At 43.0% G+C, this 16,320-nt stretch overlaps 2 protein-coding genes across 5 annotated transcripts; both read right to left on the bottom strand.

Annotated features, from left to right (window-relative positions):
* Positions 1-459: 459 nt before the first annotated feature.
* LOC119329110 lies at positions 460-7,124 on the bottom strand. 2 transcript variants are annotated; one of them, XM_037602111.1, is made up of 9 exons: positions 6,800-7,124; positions 6,103-6,179; positions 5,388-5,539; positions 4,081-4,264; positions 3,207-3,509; positions 3,039-3,116; positions 1,894-2,337; positions 802-1,556; positions 460-691 (listed from the first exon to the last, which is right to left on the bottom strand). In XM_037602111.1, the coding sequence occupies exons 1-8, from the start codon at positions 7,020-7,022 to the stop codon at positions 1,107-1,109; spliced, it is 1,911 nt and encodes a 636-aa protein (XP_037458008.1). In that variant the 5' UTR covers positions 7,023-7,124; the 3' UTR covers positions 460-691; positions 802-1,106. The 2 variants fall into 2 exon arrangements, with proteins under 2 accessions (XP_037458008.1, XP_037458007.1); XM_037602110.1 differs by having other exon boundaries at positions 460-765; positions 848-1,556.
* Positions 7,125-11,622: 4,498 nt separating this feature from the next.
* On the bottom strand, positions 11,623-15,791 carry LOC119332736 (receptor kinase-like protein Xa21). 3 transcript variants are annotated; one of them, XM_037605887.1, is made up of 2 exons: positions 12,534-15,791; positions 11,623-12,385 (listed from the first exon to the last, which is right to left on the bottom strand). In XM_037605887.1, the coding sequence occupies exons 1-2, from the start codon at positions 13,906-13,908 to the stop codon at positions 11,985-11,987; spliced, it is 1,776 nt and encodes a 591-aa protein (XP_037461784.1). In that variant the 5' UTR covers positions 13,909-15,791; the 3' UTR covers positions 11,623-11,984. The 3 variants fall into 2 exon arrangements, 2 of the variants coding, with proteins under 2 accessions (XP_037461784.1, XP_037461785.1); XM_037605888.1 differs by having other exon boundaries at positions 14,907-15,791.
* Positions 15,792-16,320: the final 529 nt, after the last annotated feature.

Raw genomic sequence — 16,320 nt, 5'->3', positions numbered from 1 at the left:
TCTCCGTGGTGACACAGAAAAAAAAATGTTGTAGGCATCGCATCTGGTCTGAAGAAGAAAAAGGTTGGGTAGAGGAATCAGCACGATTTTATGATGGCGCCTCGAATTTCTTCTGGGATTCATGCGGTTAGTGGATTTCACTGTGAAGTAGCAGGAGTAGTTTTCATAGATACACACATTCTGCAGAATCCTGTGTAGTCCTACTTTTCAGCTTCTTGAAGCTTCCAAGCTCCTCCTCCATCCGGCGCTGGACGCCCACTACACTGCACACTGTGATCGGCTGTTGAGACTTAAACATCATCGACCCCATAATCGGACGATCTACCGCTCAAATCACACCCGCCGTGCCGGGCAGATATATAACTACAAGCCTACAATAATGGCACGGACAAGATTCCCCTTTCTCCAGGCCACGAACGCTGTCACGAAGGCGACGCCGTCTCCCTGCCCAACCGTCCAAACGCGTCGAAGTTAACTTTTATTTAGCACCATGCATGCATGAGATAGACTATCACTATTAATAATACTCCTCTAATGAGAGTGACACGCTATATTTTGGCCATGCTTAGTTCAAAGGTAGCATCAGGCCAGCGCGAAAACGCAATCAGTCAATGCCTTTCTGCATCAGCCGGTCACCCCCATGACTCGGACTCGACTCCTGTCTTTGCGAACCAGATCATCCTGCTTGCCTCTTTTCATTTTTTGCGTCGGACGATACATCGAAATGAGAGCGATCAGACGCGGTTCCACGGAGAAAAGAAGGCCCTTTCCAACAGATTACATATATAATCAGAGGCATACCTTGGACCAAAAAGGTATTGCTTTATGAAATTTTATTCAGGCATACCAAAGCTGTGTGGACACCAAATTGGCTGATGCCCAACTGACTCCAGCTCCAGGCCTGGTTGAGAGAACCACAGGAGGGAGATCCTGCAAATGGCACACAACTCAGGACAGGAGCATCTGCAAAAATATGCATTGAAAATACTGGGGTATGCGAGGCCCATGTTTTCTTGTATAAGTCACGTATTGTTTGTTATAAATGGTGCCGTCATCCCAGCAAATAACAAGTGCGAGCGGGTTCAGATAGCAGAGGATGCCCATCTCTAAGAGACAACCGCGTCTTTCCCAGCCACGTCGAAGGAAAGCTCTCGCTTGTCCGACCCAAACTTGAAGGTTGGAGCCACTTCCTCTGCACCAGCAGAGCCGCCTGCTGCATCGACAGAGAAAACGAGATTGTCCGTAGAACTTGGTGAGCCAAAGTTGAACTTGGGGATATCTTGGATGTCAGCTGGCGGGCTCCTTTTCGGCGGTGAGAAGAAAGTAGGCGTGGGTGGCGGTTCTGGAAGCGAAACTGAGGTTTTGGTGACAGGGAACGAGAACATGAAACCATTGGTCGCGCTTTTATCCGAGACTGCTGCAGCTGGTGCAGTTGCCGCGTCGGGCTTCGAAAGATGCTGTGAGCCGGTCATTTCAGTAACTTCTGGGGTGGCCACTGGGCTCTGGACCTTTGGAGCCGGCTCCTCACAATTGGAGCTGCTTGGGGGTTCCTGAACCTGAACAGAAGTAAACACAGCTATCTGAGTAAATAACTGTTCATAGTATGATTCTGCCAAGCATCTGCTAAATGACTAACAAACAGTACCAATACTACATAAAACTTAAACAAGTAGCCTGTAGTCAGAAGAAAACGTTGCAAGGAAACACTATTCAGCTGCATTGCACTAACATAATTCTTCCAAGTGTTTCAGCCTAGTTTAAATAGCCATTGACTATACAAACACTAGCCAATGGCTGGTGTTAAATATGAATCCCGAATTGCAAACTTGAGTAGATGCATTTCACAAATAGTAAGTAAGATTATTACGCTGGAAAATACATTGGGATATATACCTTCTTCACATTTGAAATTGCCTGATAAGCACTGGCATGCTCATTGAGGCTGTTCTGTCTGGGAGCATTATTAGTGACGGAGTCGGGCATTTTATACGGGCTGCTGATGACAACAGGGGAAATAGTTCTCTTTGCAGTTCGCCTTAGCTCTGGCTTTACTGTAGGGGATGGAATTGTCCTCTCAAGATGCTGGAGTATTTTCTGAGCTGTCTGGCTTGACTTCGGATGAACAGATACAGCAGCATGCTTGGAAATATTGTCTGCCACTGGTATACGTCCAGTACTCGAGCCACTTTCTATGGTGCCTTTGCCGTGAGGTCTTTCTAGGGTGAATGTATGTGGAGTATCAGTGCCAACGGCATCTGCATGTACTCTTTCGGAAGAGGTTGATGGTTGCACTCCAAGAACACCATCAGTTGATGTCATTTTATCCTCTAGCATAGCCTATATTTTCAGAAAAGGGGTCAGAACAGATGAATTATGTATGCAAATTATGTGTTGTAAGATAATCCAAACAGTTAATGCCTTCAGACCTCAGCAGTCAGCACTGAAGTTTTAAAGATAGGACGTCAGCAGTCAGCACTAAAGGTTTTAAAGATAGCGACAATATTGTAACCCACTTTCAGTTTTGAATCGTAGTCCAAAACTTTTGAGGATATACTGAATGAACTGCAGGAATGCAAATCTACTCAGGTTTCAATATGAAAGATGACGCCACAAAATTACATAATAATTCAATGCAGTCATCTTAGCTTCAGTAGTTATCACAATAGTTCCAATCTTAAATGATCAACTGGGTCACGGTATTCCCAACAATGAATATTGCAATCTGGAAATATACGATTGGAGTGATTGGTTTGAAGAGTGGATTGTTCTAGGAGTGTATGATCCTAGCTCCAACCTAGCCTTCTTGTTTGGTATGAGGTATCAGTTGGTCTGGCAATGCCTATTTCATGGCTAAAGTGACAACAGAAGATCAAAAAAAATGTCAAGCCATGCCACAAAATGATGGATGATCTCATGATGGACATATCTATCCTAAATGAGCTTATTACTCAAAACTGAATATCAACGAACTAATGAAGCAAAAGAAAAAAGTGATACATCATGGTGAGAACAAAAAACCATGGGTAATTAAGCAATACCTTACTTCCAACGGAAAAAGGTGTTGAAAGCTGTGGCCGCCCAGATAAGTTACTATAGGTATCAAGCTGTCCTGTTCTCTGTAAGCACATACCAGTAAACAGACACAATTACAGCCCCAGAAATGTGACACGTGGCAGGAATCACATAAAAATCATAACCGGACAGACCTTGACAGATCTTCGGAAAACTGAGCCAGTATATGGTGAGCGAGAGGATGCAGGAGGAAGAGCTCTTCGTTTATTACTTTGTGGTGTAAGGTAGTGGTTTGTATGGTCTCGGACAACTGAACCTGGCCAGCGCACAGGAGAGTCCATGGCCACTTTAGGGAAGATTTTTGATGCTGAATTCTCAATTTCAACTCCATGACTCAAAGCTCTGAATTTTCTCTTTTGAGATTCATGTACACTTGCTGAGGTCTGTGCTTCCATATAAGCTCTAGCAAGTTCAATGGGTGAAGTAACATCATGCACCTAGAAAGCCAATGAAAATCATAAATCGGATGAACAAGAAATCATGCAGGAAAAGTAGGTATATTATGATATTTTCTAAATAATATGCATACATTTTGCTCCTGCACAACATAGAAATTTACTAGTAGGGCAACCTGGTGCATGTAGCTCCCGCTTGCGCAGGGTCCAGGGAAGGGTCCGACCACTTTGGGTCTATAGTACGCAGCCTTTCCCTACATTTCTGTAAGAGGCTGTTTCCAGGACTTGAACCCATGACCTCATGGTCACAAGGCAGCAGCTTTACCACTGCGCCAAGGCTCCCCTTCATAGAAATTTACTAGTAGACAAAAATAAATCACTTCAAAATATTGTAGATGAAGAAAACTATAAAGATTTTCATATTGGCAGCGTAGTCAGGAAACTAGTATTATACAGGCATACACATTTGAATTTCACAAACAAACAGACGGAACCTGGAAATCGTATTCCATACAGATAAGAAATAACAGGGATAATAGTCTCAGCATTTGTTTAAGGACCGTTTGTACAGAAATAATTAGGAGATGAAATTGTAGAGCTATGATGATCTTACATTTGACTGTGCAAACACATCAGTCCCCCAATTTCGTTCATCTGGCTTTGCAGGTATCACCAGTTTGTTAGAAAACGGTGTAGTTTCAGTTTCTTTCGCAAAAGACTGCGTAGCTCTCTGATCGTCCTCATGGAGATCAGGAGTCCTCGAACGCATGATCTCTATCAAACGTTCTGTTTCATCCCTGTCAGGCAAAATAAATAAATCCATTCAGCTGAGATTTCAAATTTCGATAAACAAAACGCAATAGCTGATTGCTTTTGGTCAAAAGTAAAACTTGAGTGCTTTTGGTCAAAAGTAAAACTTGAGTGCTTTCAATCAATAAGAATTAAGGTGGAGACTAGATAACCAATTGGTATATGCTATGGAGCTAGTGGAAAGCTAAAGAGGGTAAGAGACGTATTTTTAAAATTTTGAATGATGTGTGTTTACTCCAGTTAAGAAAACCCTGGCAAGATGAAAATAATAATGAGAGGGAACACTCCAGTAAACACTCTTATAGGCACAGCAGAATTCAGAAGACTACGCCACTACAGCAAGCAAAAGACTCCCCATAAGAAAGAACAGCAGTATACTAATCTGACAATTGGGAAAATAATTATGGGTACAATCTTAAAGGCCACAACCAATTAGCTAAAGATGTAATCTACTATTAGACTAGTTGTAAAATTAGATATTTATTACCCAGAATCAATTACCCAAGCATTTCATCTATCAGATTAGTTGTAAAAATAGAGTTATTAATGTATTCTTCCTTTTCTCAACTTTATGGACACATGCAAACAACCCATTCAAAGAATGGCTCTGAACTTCTAACTTGTGCTTGCAACACTCTAGGCCTAATAGATAGTAATACTCTGAATTCTGATGTTTATTGACGTGGGAGAAGCCCCATACATAACAGCAATAGCTTGGCTGACAAGCCAACTCAAAGGAAATACAATCTGGACTCTGAAACAGGTTCTAATCTGGACTCTGAACCTAATAACTAATCTGGACTCTGCACCTAATACAAATTTGAACCTTAATAATTAACTTGTAGCAGTACAGAAATCCTAACCACTTTGGGATGGACGAGGGGGTGATGTGACCGGGGCTAGGGTCCTCCGACCATATGTGGTTCCTCACATAACAGTGTTTCTATTGTTTTCCCCATCTTACAGTTAAGTAAGGGGGTATTTTTAGTTCTGGACAAAAAGGAATATGGTTTTGGTTTCCCACATTTCCACACTTAGAAAAGGATCCAGCGAAATATATTTGAAGATTGAATTAAAACAGAGTCTAAAAGTGCGCACCACAAAACCTACCTAGAAAATTGCTTCTGTTTGATGATCTTCTCGATTTCAGCAAGTCCACTGCTTCGATTTATGTAATCACCTTCAGGCAGCAGGTTGGCTTCGTTTGAAAACGCTAGGGCCACATTGGTTATAGCATTGGTATTTGGTTCCATAGACTTATTCTGCAGTTTCAGGCAGATCAGAGGTTACAGAAAATCACCAGCAGACACATCATAACTGGAAGTCAAATGTAATACTAGTCGCCAGCCATGCTAGCAGAGTAAAATCACAAAGTGAACAATTGACCTTGCAGCTCTCAAACAATATATCAGCTCAGAATTACATATATGGTTCTCATCTTTCAGTTCCACCAGTACATGCACTTAAAAAGATTAACCGATTCGGGCATTAACCTGATGAGGGAAATGTCAAATGGACTATTTTCTAGTGATCTGGACAGATGAAGGAAAACCATTTGAACATTGGATTCTTTTACTATGAACAGAGCAGAACTTCTATGGTATGCATTGTTATATTAATTTCTTTGCCGTGAAACATCTGTGTGCCACTCATTGAGATCACTCTGCACAATACTTGACATGGCCTACAGTTTATTGTAACTGTGGCAGCATGGCATTGGAGACAACGTAAAGTATGCAAAGAAGCTCTATATATAGCAGATCCATTAAGTTATACAAATCATAGGAAGGCAAACTAATGCATTCAATGCATAATTAAAATGTACCCTGCTTACTTCATGCGTTACTCTGCTCGCTTCATGCGCTACATCCATTGATTCATATTGACCCATCCGATTATCGCCTGCAAACATTGGAAGCAGCAACAAGGGATCCAGCTTAGACATGCTTTGCAGGAAAAATAAGGAGCTACTTTTGCATTAATTTATTCGAACAATCACTCTAGATTAACCAACGAGGCAACAGGCATATGAGACAATCCAAATTTTAGATCACGTCATAGATTAAATTAAAACAATAATAAATGGTGCAAAGAGGAGTATATTATCCAATACCCAGATCAAATAAGGAATCGCTTCATCGGTGAACACAAGACACAGGATGAATTAGTATCCAATAGTGAACTGAACTCGTGGAAACTACTCTGCTTACTGCAGAAATTGAAATTCTACTGCAAATCTACAATGCTGGCCGGACGCTTGCACAAACTTGTACCTATGGCAAGGATTCAGCTCACAAGCTTGACCTCATGCTGACTCGGCAAACAAACCATATTATGCACGTTCCAAGGAGGACAATGGTAACGGTACCAAACCACATCAATCAAACAGATAAAACAAAATGAAGTTCTCAGGCATGAATAAATCAGCTAAATGGACCGGATCGGCAGGCTTCTGCGGTGCTTATGCAACCCTAGATTGGTGCCAATCGCGGAACATAACAATGGCGGGGGAGAGGATATACCTTCGGCGGCGTGGTCACGGGACGCGGCGGGGAAGACACTAGAGGCCACCGGGGGCTTCGGGAGCCAGCGCCGGGGGCCCAGCCCGTAGGGCGACGCGCGCTGCAGCCCGCGGCGCGGCGGCCGCCTCGAGGGCCCGCCCCCGCCGCCCGACGCGTCCTCCGCCGCCGCCTCGGCCGCCGCGGCCGCCGCCGCCGGGGACTGCCAACGCCGCGCATCCATCATTCCCCCTTCCGCCGCGCCGCCGACCGCTCGCTCTGGTTTGGGGCTGTGGGGCTGTGCCTGTGCGCGCGGCGGCTGCGGGGAGGGCCGGACCGGAGTAGGACTAGTGGACTCTTGTTGCTCTCCGAGAAAGTATTTCTTTTTGTTTTGTTTTCTCGGGATGGAATGGAACTGAAATAGAAAGGGCGTGCTAGGGCTTTTCCGATCGAGTACACAGGGCTAGGGCTCACAAACTCAAAGATGGTAAGAGCATGCTTGGATACGTTTTAGTCCCATGACTAAAAGTAGTGGGACTAAAACTTGCTAGTCTCACCCATGCTTGGATCCAAATACTAAAGAGACTAAAATCTAGTTATTGAGCATTTATTATCCTCCAAACCCTCCAATCCAGAACTAAGGAGAGGAATTAAATGAGGAGAGAGAGAGCTAATACATATTTTAGTAGGTTTCCCATGACTAAAAGATTTTAGCCTCAAGACTAGTCCTAGCCTCTCTTTAGTCAAGGGTGCTTGGAACTTTAGCCTCTAAAAGAGACTATTTTTAGTCAGACTAAAAATAGTCCCTTGTATCCAAGCACCCTCTAAGTTTTTTTTCCTTCTTACTAGTTTTTAGGCAAACTCTGAAGCTTTAAATTCAATGTCACAGTGTTTACAAGGACGAAATGAGGACCGTTGGGCTGACCTAACCAAACATGGCGGCCAGCCCCTAGGGACAATGTGTGCTTCACGAGTTTGTGAGCCTCGACATTCGAGCTGCTAAATTCATGGATAATATCACAAAAGAGTTTTCTGGTGTATGATTTCATGTATGATCGCCCTGTAGATCGTTGGGTTCTTCTGTTGTATGTCGTCCACTACCATTTTGCAATCCCGACGCCACTTGAATGCTCCTCTCGTACAAATCATCCGCTAAGGCAACGCCTCCCTGATGTGTAGTATTATGAAAAATAATGTTTTTCGATTTGACAACTAAATGCGGGACCATTGCTTGAATCCGCGCATGATCGTTACTCACTCATGCGGACTCCAGAAAGCTTTTGGTTACTGGGTGCAACCGATGAGAGACGTAGCACAGGTTATCTACAACCGGTTTGGATGGCGATCCAATAATAGGCTAGGTGTTTAGTCATCTTGGCATGTTTTTTTGCCGGTTGTGACAATTATTATCTTTACTCCTTTTGTGAGCCAGTACTGAACCTAAGCCTTTGTTTTTGCACTATTGATCAATAAAATGGCCGCATGCATCACTCTGATGCAGGGCCGGAGGTTTTCCTCCTTTTCAACAAAATGCAAACCCGCAATGTAACTGATGATTCCAATGGCAAATCCCATTTCTCTGTATATCCGAGCAGATAGTCCGGACACAAAACGTTCATTCAACGGGTTTCCCAAATCCGAGTAAAATGTTTGGATCGCCTCAAGCCCATATATGAGTGAGAAATGAAGATGTCTGAGCATGTCCGCCAGATTAGTCAGACACTCCGGGCTGATCTCAAACCCAAGAGAAAGTCCTCACTCTCTTTTCATTATATCCTCTCATTCTACTCTGATCAGTTGAGCAGAGACGGAGCTAGGGTTTGGGGTGCATCGGGGCTAGGGTTCCGGGGAGGAGAGGATAGAACATAGTGTGCATAAAGTGAGGACCAGACAGTTTTTTTTTGCTGGGTTTGTGATGGAGCTGGGATATCCGGACAACCTCATGTCTCTCCCACATATGGCTAGGTTTTGGGAGAGTCTCAACATTTGGCCTGACTTCATTGAAAATTGTTTGGCATGTGTTTTTGTGTATGGACGTGTTTCAATCGTCCGCACTAACACATTAGGGGAAATGGGCCCCTTCCTTGGACATGCCCTTGAAATTATTATAATTAAATATAAGACATTTTTACAGTTCAATTAGTAAAAATACAATCGTTCGTAATGTAGGAAAAACAAAGCGTTTTTTTACGAGCAGAAGTAATACATGAAAAAATAGTGCAAATAAATTATTAGAAAAATTCCTAGTCATTTCTTAAGAAAATACCCACTGGAAAAATCTTAAGAAAATCTTTTGAATGGAAAAACAACACTACTTTTTTTAAACAACGAACAACCTTTGACAATCCCTCCCATACTTTTGTTTATAGCTTGCCTTATCATTCTACAAAAATATTTCCACCCTTCATACCTTGTCACTCGGCATGCTCTCTCTCCCCCTCCACTGGTCATCCTCCTCCTATGGTATCTTAATAAATTTGAATAATTTTATAAGTTTATTATTGCAACAACCAAAACCACAACTAACAACATCTGTAAGAGAAATGGAAAACATCTTATGACGTCTTCAATAGTATGTGCAATTTTGTGTGTTGTAAACTTGAGATGCCCACTAGGTGAGTACACAAAGCAACATGATCACTCTAAATCAACATAATCAAACACACTAGAGGCCTTATGGTTGGGGCTATTAGTGCGTAGACCGAGTGTGTTGAGGGTTTAGGTAGGGACCGAGTGTGTTGAACTTAAGACATGCCAACAAAAAGTTAGACAAGTGAAATGTGTTGAGACTATTAGTGCATATATTGGAGTTGTTGGTCAAGATATGTACTCCTTACAAACTCGTGGTGGGAAGCTTTGAGCCAGAAATCTCATGGTATTGCATAACTAAGGATATACAACAACGTCGTTCTTCAAAACAACTTTTGGATCAATCATGAACTTAAAAGTATGTTGGCAAATTTGGATTTTTTCATGATTTTGAAAATTGTGTACAGATTAAAAAATGTTCATGAATTAAATGGTACCTGAATTTAAAAATGTGCACGAATTAAAAAATATTCCAGTGACTTCAAAAAATGTTCATGAATTAAATGGTACCTGAATTTAAAAGTGTTCACAAATTAAAAAATATTCCAGTGGCTTCAAATTAAATGGTACCTGGATTTAAAAATGTTCAAAAATTAAAAAATATTCCAGTGGTTTAAAAAAATTTATGAATTCAAAAAATATTCACAAATTAGAAAAATTGTTTGTGGTTTTAAAAATTATTTGTTAATTTGAAAATACTTCATGAATTTGAAAAATGTCTGTGAATTTAGAAAAATAAAGAATTTTTAAAAGTTCAGAAAATTTTAAAATCATGAATAAATAAAAGGAAAATAAACATAAAAAGAGAAGAAAAATATAAAAATGATAAATAATAAAAATAAAAGAAAAAAACCCCAAAATGAAAGAAAATCTAGAACCCTTCCAAAATTGGATGGAAGGTTCCAAAAAATTCACCAAACAGTTCCTCATGCTCTTGCTAAATGGGCCAGCCTGCTTGACACACTTATAGATGACCACGACGTTAACAGTTACAAAAGGCGCTACATGGTATTCCTGTCTGAGCTAACACTGTCATCCAACACAAAATTATTGGGCTACATTTTTTTCTTGGACCGTGCATCTTGAAATACCATGTGATCGTGAGTGCCAAATTGTGCAGTTGAACTTTTAAGCACTTAGGTTGTTTATAAACTCAGCATACGGTCTAACTGCCAGTCGCTTGGCGACCAACTCATGTTTTCTCCATCTCAAAATAATCCCTATATCTATATCTATACTAGTATAAAAAGACTCAAAAGGACTGACCCAACTAATGTTGGCCATCAAATTATGACAATTGAATGACCTAAATTGCTTTAGTGACGAGCGCTCAACATATTTAACTTGTAGTAATTAGTATCATACTGAATATGGATAATTAGCATTAATTAATCATATACTTCCTCCGTTCCTAAATATAAGTTTTTTTAGACATTTCAAATGAAATACACATACAAATGTATGTAGACATATTTTAAAGTGTAGATTCACTCATTTTGCTTCGTATGTAGTCACTTAGTGAAATCTCTATAAAGACTTATATTTGGAAACGGAGGGAGTATTAAGATATGATCAATATCCACCTAAGATCCGTGTACAATTAATATTCTACCAAATATCAATCTGCTAATATCCGCGTATGTATTAGTATTTTTCGAGATTTGCGTACGTATTAGTATTTTTTTAGGGATGCGTGCGTATTAGTAAATCATGGTTTCTCTAGCCGAAGCTATTGTGTTGGGCCAAAAGATAATCCAATAGCGTTTATTTTTAGCCCATGACAAGCACGAGCCTGCTATACATTTGCTCTCTGCTTCGTCGGGTCCTCGACTTCCGCCGCCACTCGGCCGCCGGTTGGCGCCTCTACCCGCCGCCCCACTTCGCCGCGACGAACTCCGCCGTCAGATTCCTCCGCAGCGGCGGCAGCCTCGCTTAGCTGCTTGGCTTGTCCTCGCCCACCACGACGGAGGTAACGCCTCCTTCCTTCCATTCTTACCAATCCATCTCCGCGATTAGTGCTAGTTTACACGTGTGATGTGCGCACGTTGCAAGCTCCAAGGGAAGAAGTACCCAGTCATGGATGAAATCCTGGTCATAATCGAGGATGTAAGCGAATAAGATAAGCTAAGCATTGCGTGAAGGGAATGATGTGAAAGCGTGCAATCTTGTTCTCCTAGCTAAGCATTGTTCTGGTCATATACTCAGTAAAAAATTGTAGTCGTGGAGAATACATAAGGCAGTTTATTAAAGTAACAAAGTGGGGCTGGAAGCGTGTGCTGTTAGGCAGGGACGCATACGTGTTATATAGGTCCATGGTGATTGACAGATTACAGAGAGATCAGCCGGTATGATCCCCACGCTAATCTCAATAACCGGCTGATTATTACAACAAGCAGACGCATGCGCTACACCATGGACTTATTCTAGAACATATGGTTTATACAACACCATATACACGTACAATTCAACAATACAGATATACCATTACGGTAATACAGCAAATATTCCACAAAACACAACTACTTTTATTTATTTATTTGGAACTAGCTGGAGCCTCATTGAAATGGCAGCTTGCCGTCCATATTGACCAGTCCTGGTTGCTTGAATGGCTTCGTATGCTTTAGTTTGCTGGCTCGCCTTCCGCACACATCTCCTTGTCAAATCTGTCTCTTATTGCCAGCAACTCTTTCAGAGCACCCCCGATTTGGATGCGATCCGTTGGGGTCTCTTGTGAGCATGAAATCCCAGTGCGCAGAACTGAAGTGATGCAAGCAATTCTCAGATCCATATTGCTGTTAGAATTTGAGCTGCTTTCTTTGCCATCTTCTGTCTCTGCTAGTAAGTCTCGGTCTATGACCTCTGCTGCCCTTTCTGGCAATGCCATTTGCACATACTTGTGAAGGCCAAAGGATTCTCCGAATCTGCTCTCTGTTGGCCTTTTTCCACTGAACATCTCCAGCAACAGTATGCCGTAGCTGTAGACATCACCATGGATTGAAACTTGGTTGCCCAGTCCATACTCTGAAATTGACAGAAAAATGTGAGCAAAATGAAATGAGCAGGTTAAATAGCCATATTTAACTTAAGAGTGGTGGGCGGGGTGTTCAATCTTGAAAACCAATTCCAGAATTTTGAAGGGGGTTATTTTAGAAGAGAGTTAAAAGCTCACCTGGAGCGGCATAGCCGATTGTGCCTCTCATCGATCCCCAACTAGTTGATTTCTCTGAGTCTTGATGTAGAAACCTTGCAAGCCCAAAATCACCAACATGAGCAATCATTTCACCATCGAGGAGAACATTGCTGGGCTTAAGATCACAGTGAATAATTGGCATTGGCTTATGTTGGTGAAGGTATTCGAGTGATGATGCTACATCAATTGCAATCTGCAGTCTCACACGGAGATGCAGTGACCTATTTTCACCATCTTCTATGGGATGGTGGTGTATCCATTTGTCCAAATTTCCATTTGGTAGGTATTCATACACGAGGGCCTTGAAGTCACGGCTTTGAGAATCAATACTTGAGCACACTGTCAATATCTTCATAAGATTCCTATGTCGAACACATTTCAGGGTCTCACATTCTGCAACAAAACTTCGGGATGCACCTCGCTGTGTGAGGTTGAGCACCTTCACAGCAATCACTACTTGCTGGTCATCTATCCTCATTGTTCCCTTGTACACCGAGCCGAAGCTTCCTGCTCCAAGGAGGTTCTCTGAAGCAAAACCATTAGTTGCACTGACCAGTTCAGCATAAGAAACCCTTAAATATTGCTCGCCGATGGATGATGTCTGCTTGTTTGCTTTCATCTTCCTGCTCTTACTGTAGAATGTCGACAGTGCAAATACTAATGCGATAAGTATGACTGCTCCACATATGGAGAATATTATGACCAGTTTCTGAGTTGGTTTCGTGGTGGTGAGGTTGGAGCAATGTGGCAACTTCAGTTGAGGGATTCCATCACACAGGCCATCATTTCCCATAATTGAGGCTGAGGCGGAAGCTGCCTTGCTGAAGATCCCATCTGTTGGAACCTCACCGTCCAAGTTATTGAATGAGAGCCCTTCCATGCTCCCGAGGAACCCAGGAATGCTCCCTGAGAGATTATTATGGGAAATATCAAGCATCAATAGGGCTTTCATCTGCATGATTGATGGCGGAATTGTCCCTTGAAGGTTGTTCCGAGATACATTCAGAAACTGCAGTGTCTGGCACCCTCCAAGCGAGATCGGAATCTCTCCAGATATCAGATTACCGGAGAAATCAAGTTCCCCAATATTCTTTAGGTTACCTAATTCTGTAGGCAAATCCCCGGTTAATAGATTGTTTTGGAGTCTCATGTAGATGGACAATGTGTTTATAAGGAATAGGTCCCTAGGTATTGGACCACCAAGGCTGTTGTTTGAAAGGTCTAGTTTTTGTAATGGACATGCCATGAGACTAGAAGGTATGCTTCCACTAAGCATGTTGCCACCAAGTTTAAGTTCGCTTAGTTGTATAAGATTGTTGAATGTGGGAGGGATCGATCCTGATAGGTCATTCATTCCTAGGTTTAACAAATTTAGTCTCTTCAACTTGCCAAGAGAGGTTGGAATAGTACCCTTTCAATGGTTACTATCTAGAAAAAGTGCGCGCAGATTGCTCAAGTTCGCCACTACTTCAGGAATCTTCCCCGTTATGCTGTTATCTTGCATGTTAAGAAACTCTAGATTTGTGGAGAGGGTGCCTACCGAACTTGGTATTTCACCTTCAAGCATATTACCACCTAAATCCAACACTTGCAAATTACTGCAATTGCTTAGGCTGGACACGAAACCCCAGTCGGCATCTTGTGTTGCTCGAATATGGTTTTCGGCAATGGTTAATACGGACAAGCTCCTCAAGCGAATTCCTAGGCAACTGGGAATTGTTCCTGTTAGGGAGTTATGAAGGAGCTGGATCATTTGAATCATAGAGGCATTGCACAAAGAGGGAGGAATAGAACCGTGGAATTGATTATAAGCTGCAAGGAAGACCTGTAGGCCTGGAAGGTTGTTTCCCATGTCGAATGGAAAAGACCCATTGAGGTTATAATTGCTTTGTACATTGATAACTTGGAGGTAGGAAAGATTGAATAGCAAAGGAGGCAATGGCCCTTCTAATTCATTGTTTTCGAGGCCAATTTCAGCGAGGGAGTGTAGGTTTCCAATGGAGTGGGGTATGGGACCTGTAAGATTATTGAATGACAGATAAAGGAGTTCAAGCAAGTTGAGGTTCCCTATTGATGCTGGAATTTGGCCAGTTAGATGGTTTCGGCTAAGAGATATGGCAGAGAGTGATGTGAGGTTCTCTAACCCAGGTGGGATGCATCCTGTCAGGCCATTGTTTCCTAAATTGAGTACCGAGAGATATGAAAGATTATGTAATGCTGGAATACTTCCTGTAAGGTTATTTGTGGCCAGGCTAAGAAAGCCCAGCACCGAGAGATTTCCTACTGAACTTGGAATAGAACCAGACAGTTGATTTGAATTCAGAGAAAGTGTGTCTAGTTTGACAAGGTTACCTATGCCAGGGGGTATTTCTCCTGTTAGCTTATTGTTTGAAATGTCCACATACTCCAGGTTCACAAGGTTGCTGATCTCCGCAGGGATGGTTCCTCCAAGCTTGTTGTGGCCTAGATCGAGTACCACAAGATTGTGCAAGGAGCCAAGCTCATGCGGTATCTCCCCTTGGAGCTCGTTCCGGCCGAGCTCGAGTAAACCCAGGTTGGGCAAGGCTGCAAGCTCCCGGGGTATCTTCCCTTTCAGCCTGTTGTATCCAAGGCTGATGCTGTCGAGTTGCCGGCACCGCGAAAGCGACGGCGGAATAGCGCCGTCCAGAGAGTTGTCCGACAGGTTGAGCCGCTTCAGGTACCGCAGGTGGCCAAGAGCTGATGGCACGGCGCCATTCAAGCGGTTACCGGCTAGGCGGAGCCTCCTCAGGAATGTAAGGTTGGCCACCGAGGCGGAGACTGCGCCTAGAAGGTTGAGGTCGCCGAGGTCCAGCGCCACAACCCGGCCACGGCGGCGTCCCCGCCTGCCGCACGCCACGCCGTGCCATTGGCACATGGGCGTGGACCGGTTGCCCCATGACCCCAGAGCTTGCAAGGGGTCGTCCCTTATGAGCGCCTTGAAGGACAGAAGAGCAGAGTGGTCGCTGGAATTACTTGCGGCAGTTCCGGCGTGTGGAATGTGTGCTGACCCCGTGCTAGCAGCGAGTGCGAGGAGCAGAGAAACTAGCACGGGGAGCCCTGCGCCTACCATGTTTCTACCAAAGGCTGGCTGCTTTTGCTCACTTCTTTCTGGTTCTGGTAGACACAAGTGCGCTTTCCTGCTTTGCATTGTTATATATAATGGATTGAGCATGGCAAGTTGCTCAATAATTCATGGCTCAGTGAACTTAATTATCTGTTTTCAAGTTGCTGACAAATGGGGTCAACAGAGTACTCAAGTGCATGACTTGTGAGCCAACATGACTCGTCAGTGCTCTGGTCAACGCAGGACTTGCGAGTCATCCATGGTTGATTTATGCATTGTTGCCTTGTGCAATTGAGAATCTGCCGACAGCGGCAGGAGTGCTGCCATTCCACTATAAGAAGAAATATAGTACTAGCTATGTATTGTATGCCAGAAGAGAAGAATTAACTAAGCATGTTCTCGATGACTTGACTTTAATTAACTGATTAGTTGTATCCCAAGTTGACTACCAAATCTTATGCTGCGTGCAGCCTCTTCAGACTCGCAAGGTTGCCGATCTCCAGTGGGCTTGTTATGGCCTAGATTGTTTACCTTGAGACTGTACTGTACATGGATGGAGTCTGAGTGGATGGAGACTATGGAGTTAACGGAGCTAAATGAAACATCATGGTGTGCCAGGTTAAGGGAGTAAACTCTCTTTGTCTCTTTGCCAAATTCTCGGCCGACATATTGCGGCTCGCC

Source organism: Triticum dicoccoides, chromosome 7A (genome assembly GCF_002162155.2).
Source record: "Triticum dicoccoides isolate Atlit2015 ecotype Zavitan chromosome 7A, WEW_v2.0, whole genome shotgun sequence".
Classification (NCBI taxonomy): domain Eukaryota; kingdom Viridiplantae; phylum Streptophyta; class Magnoliopsida; order Poales; family Poaceae; genus Triticum; species Triticum dicoccoides.
This window is presented reverse-complemented; position numbering and strand designations above follow the sequence as displayed.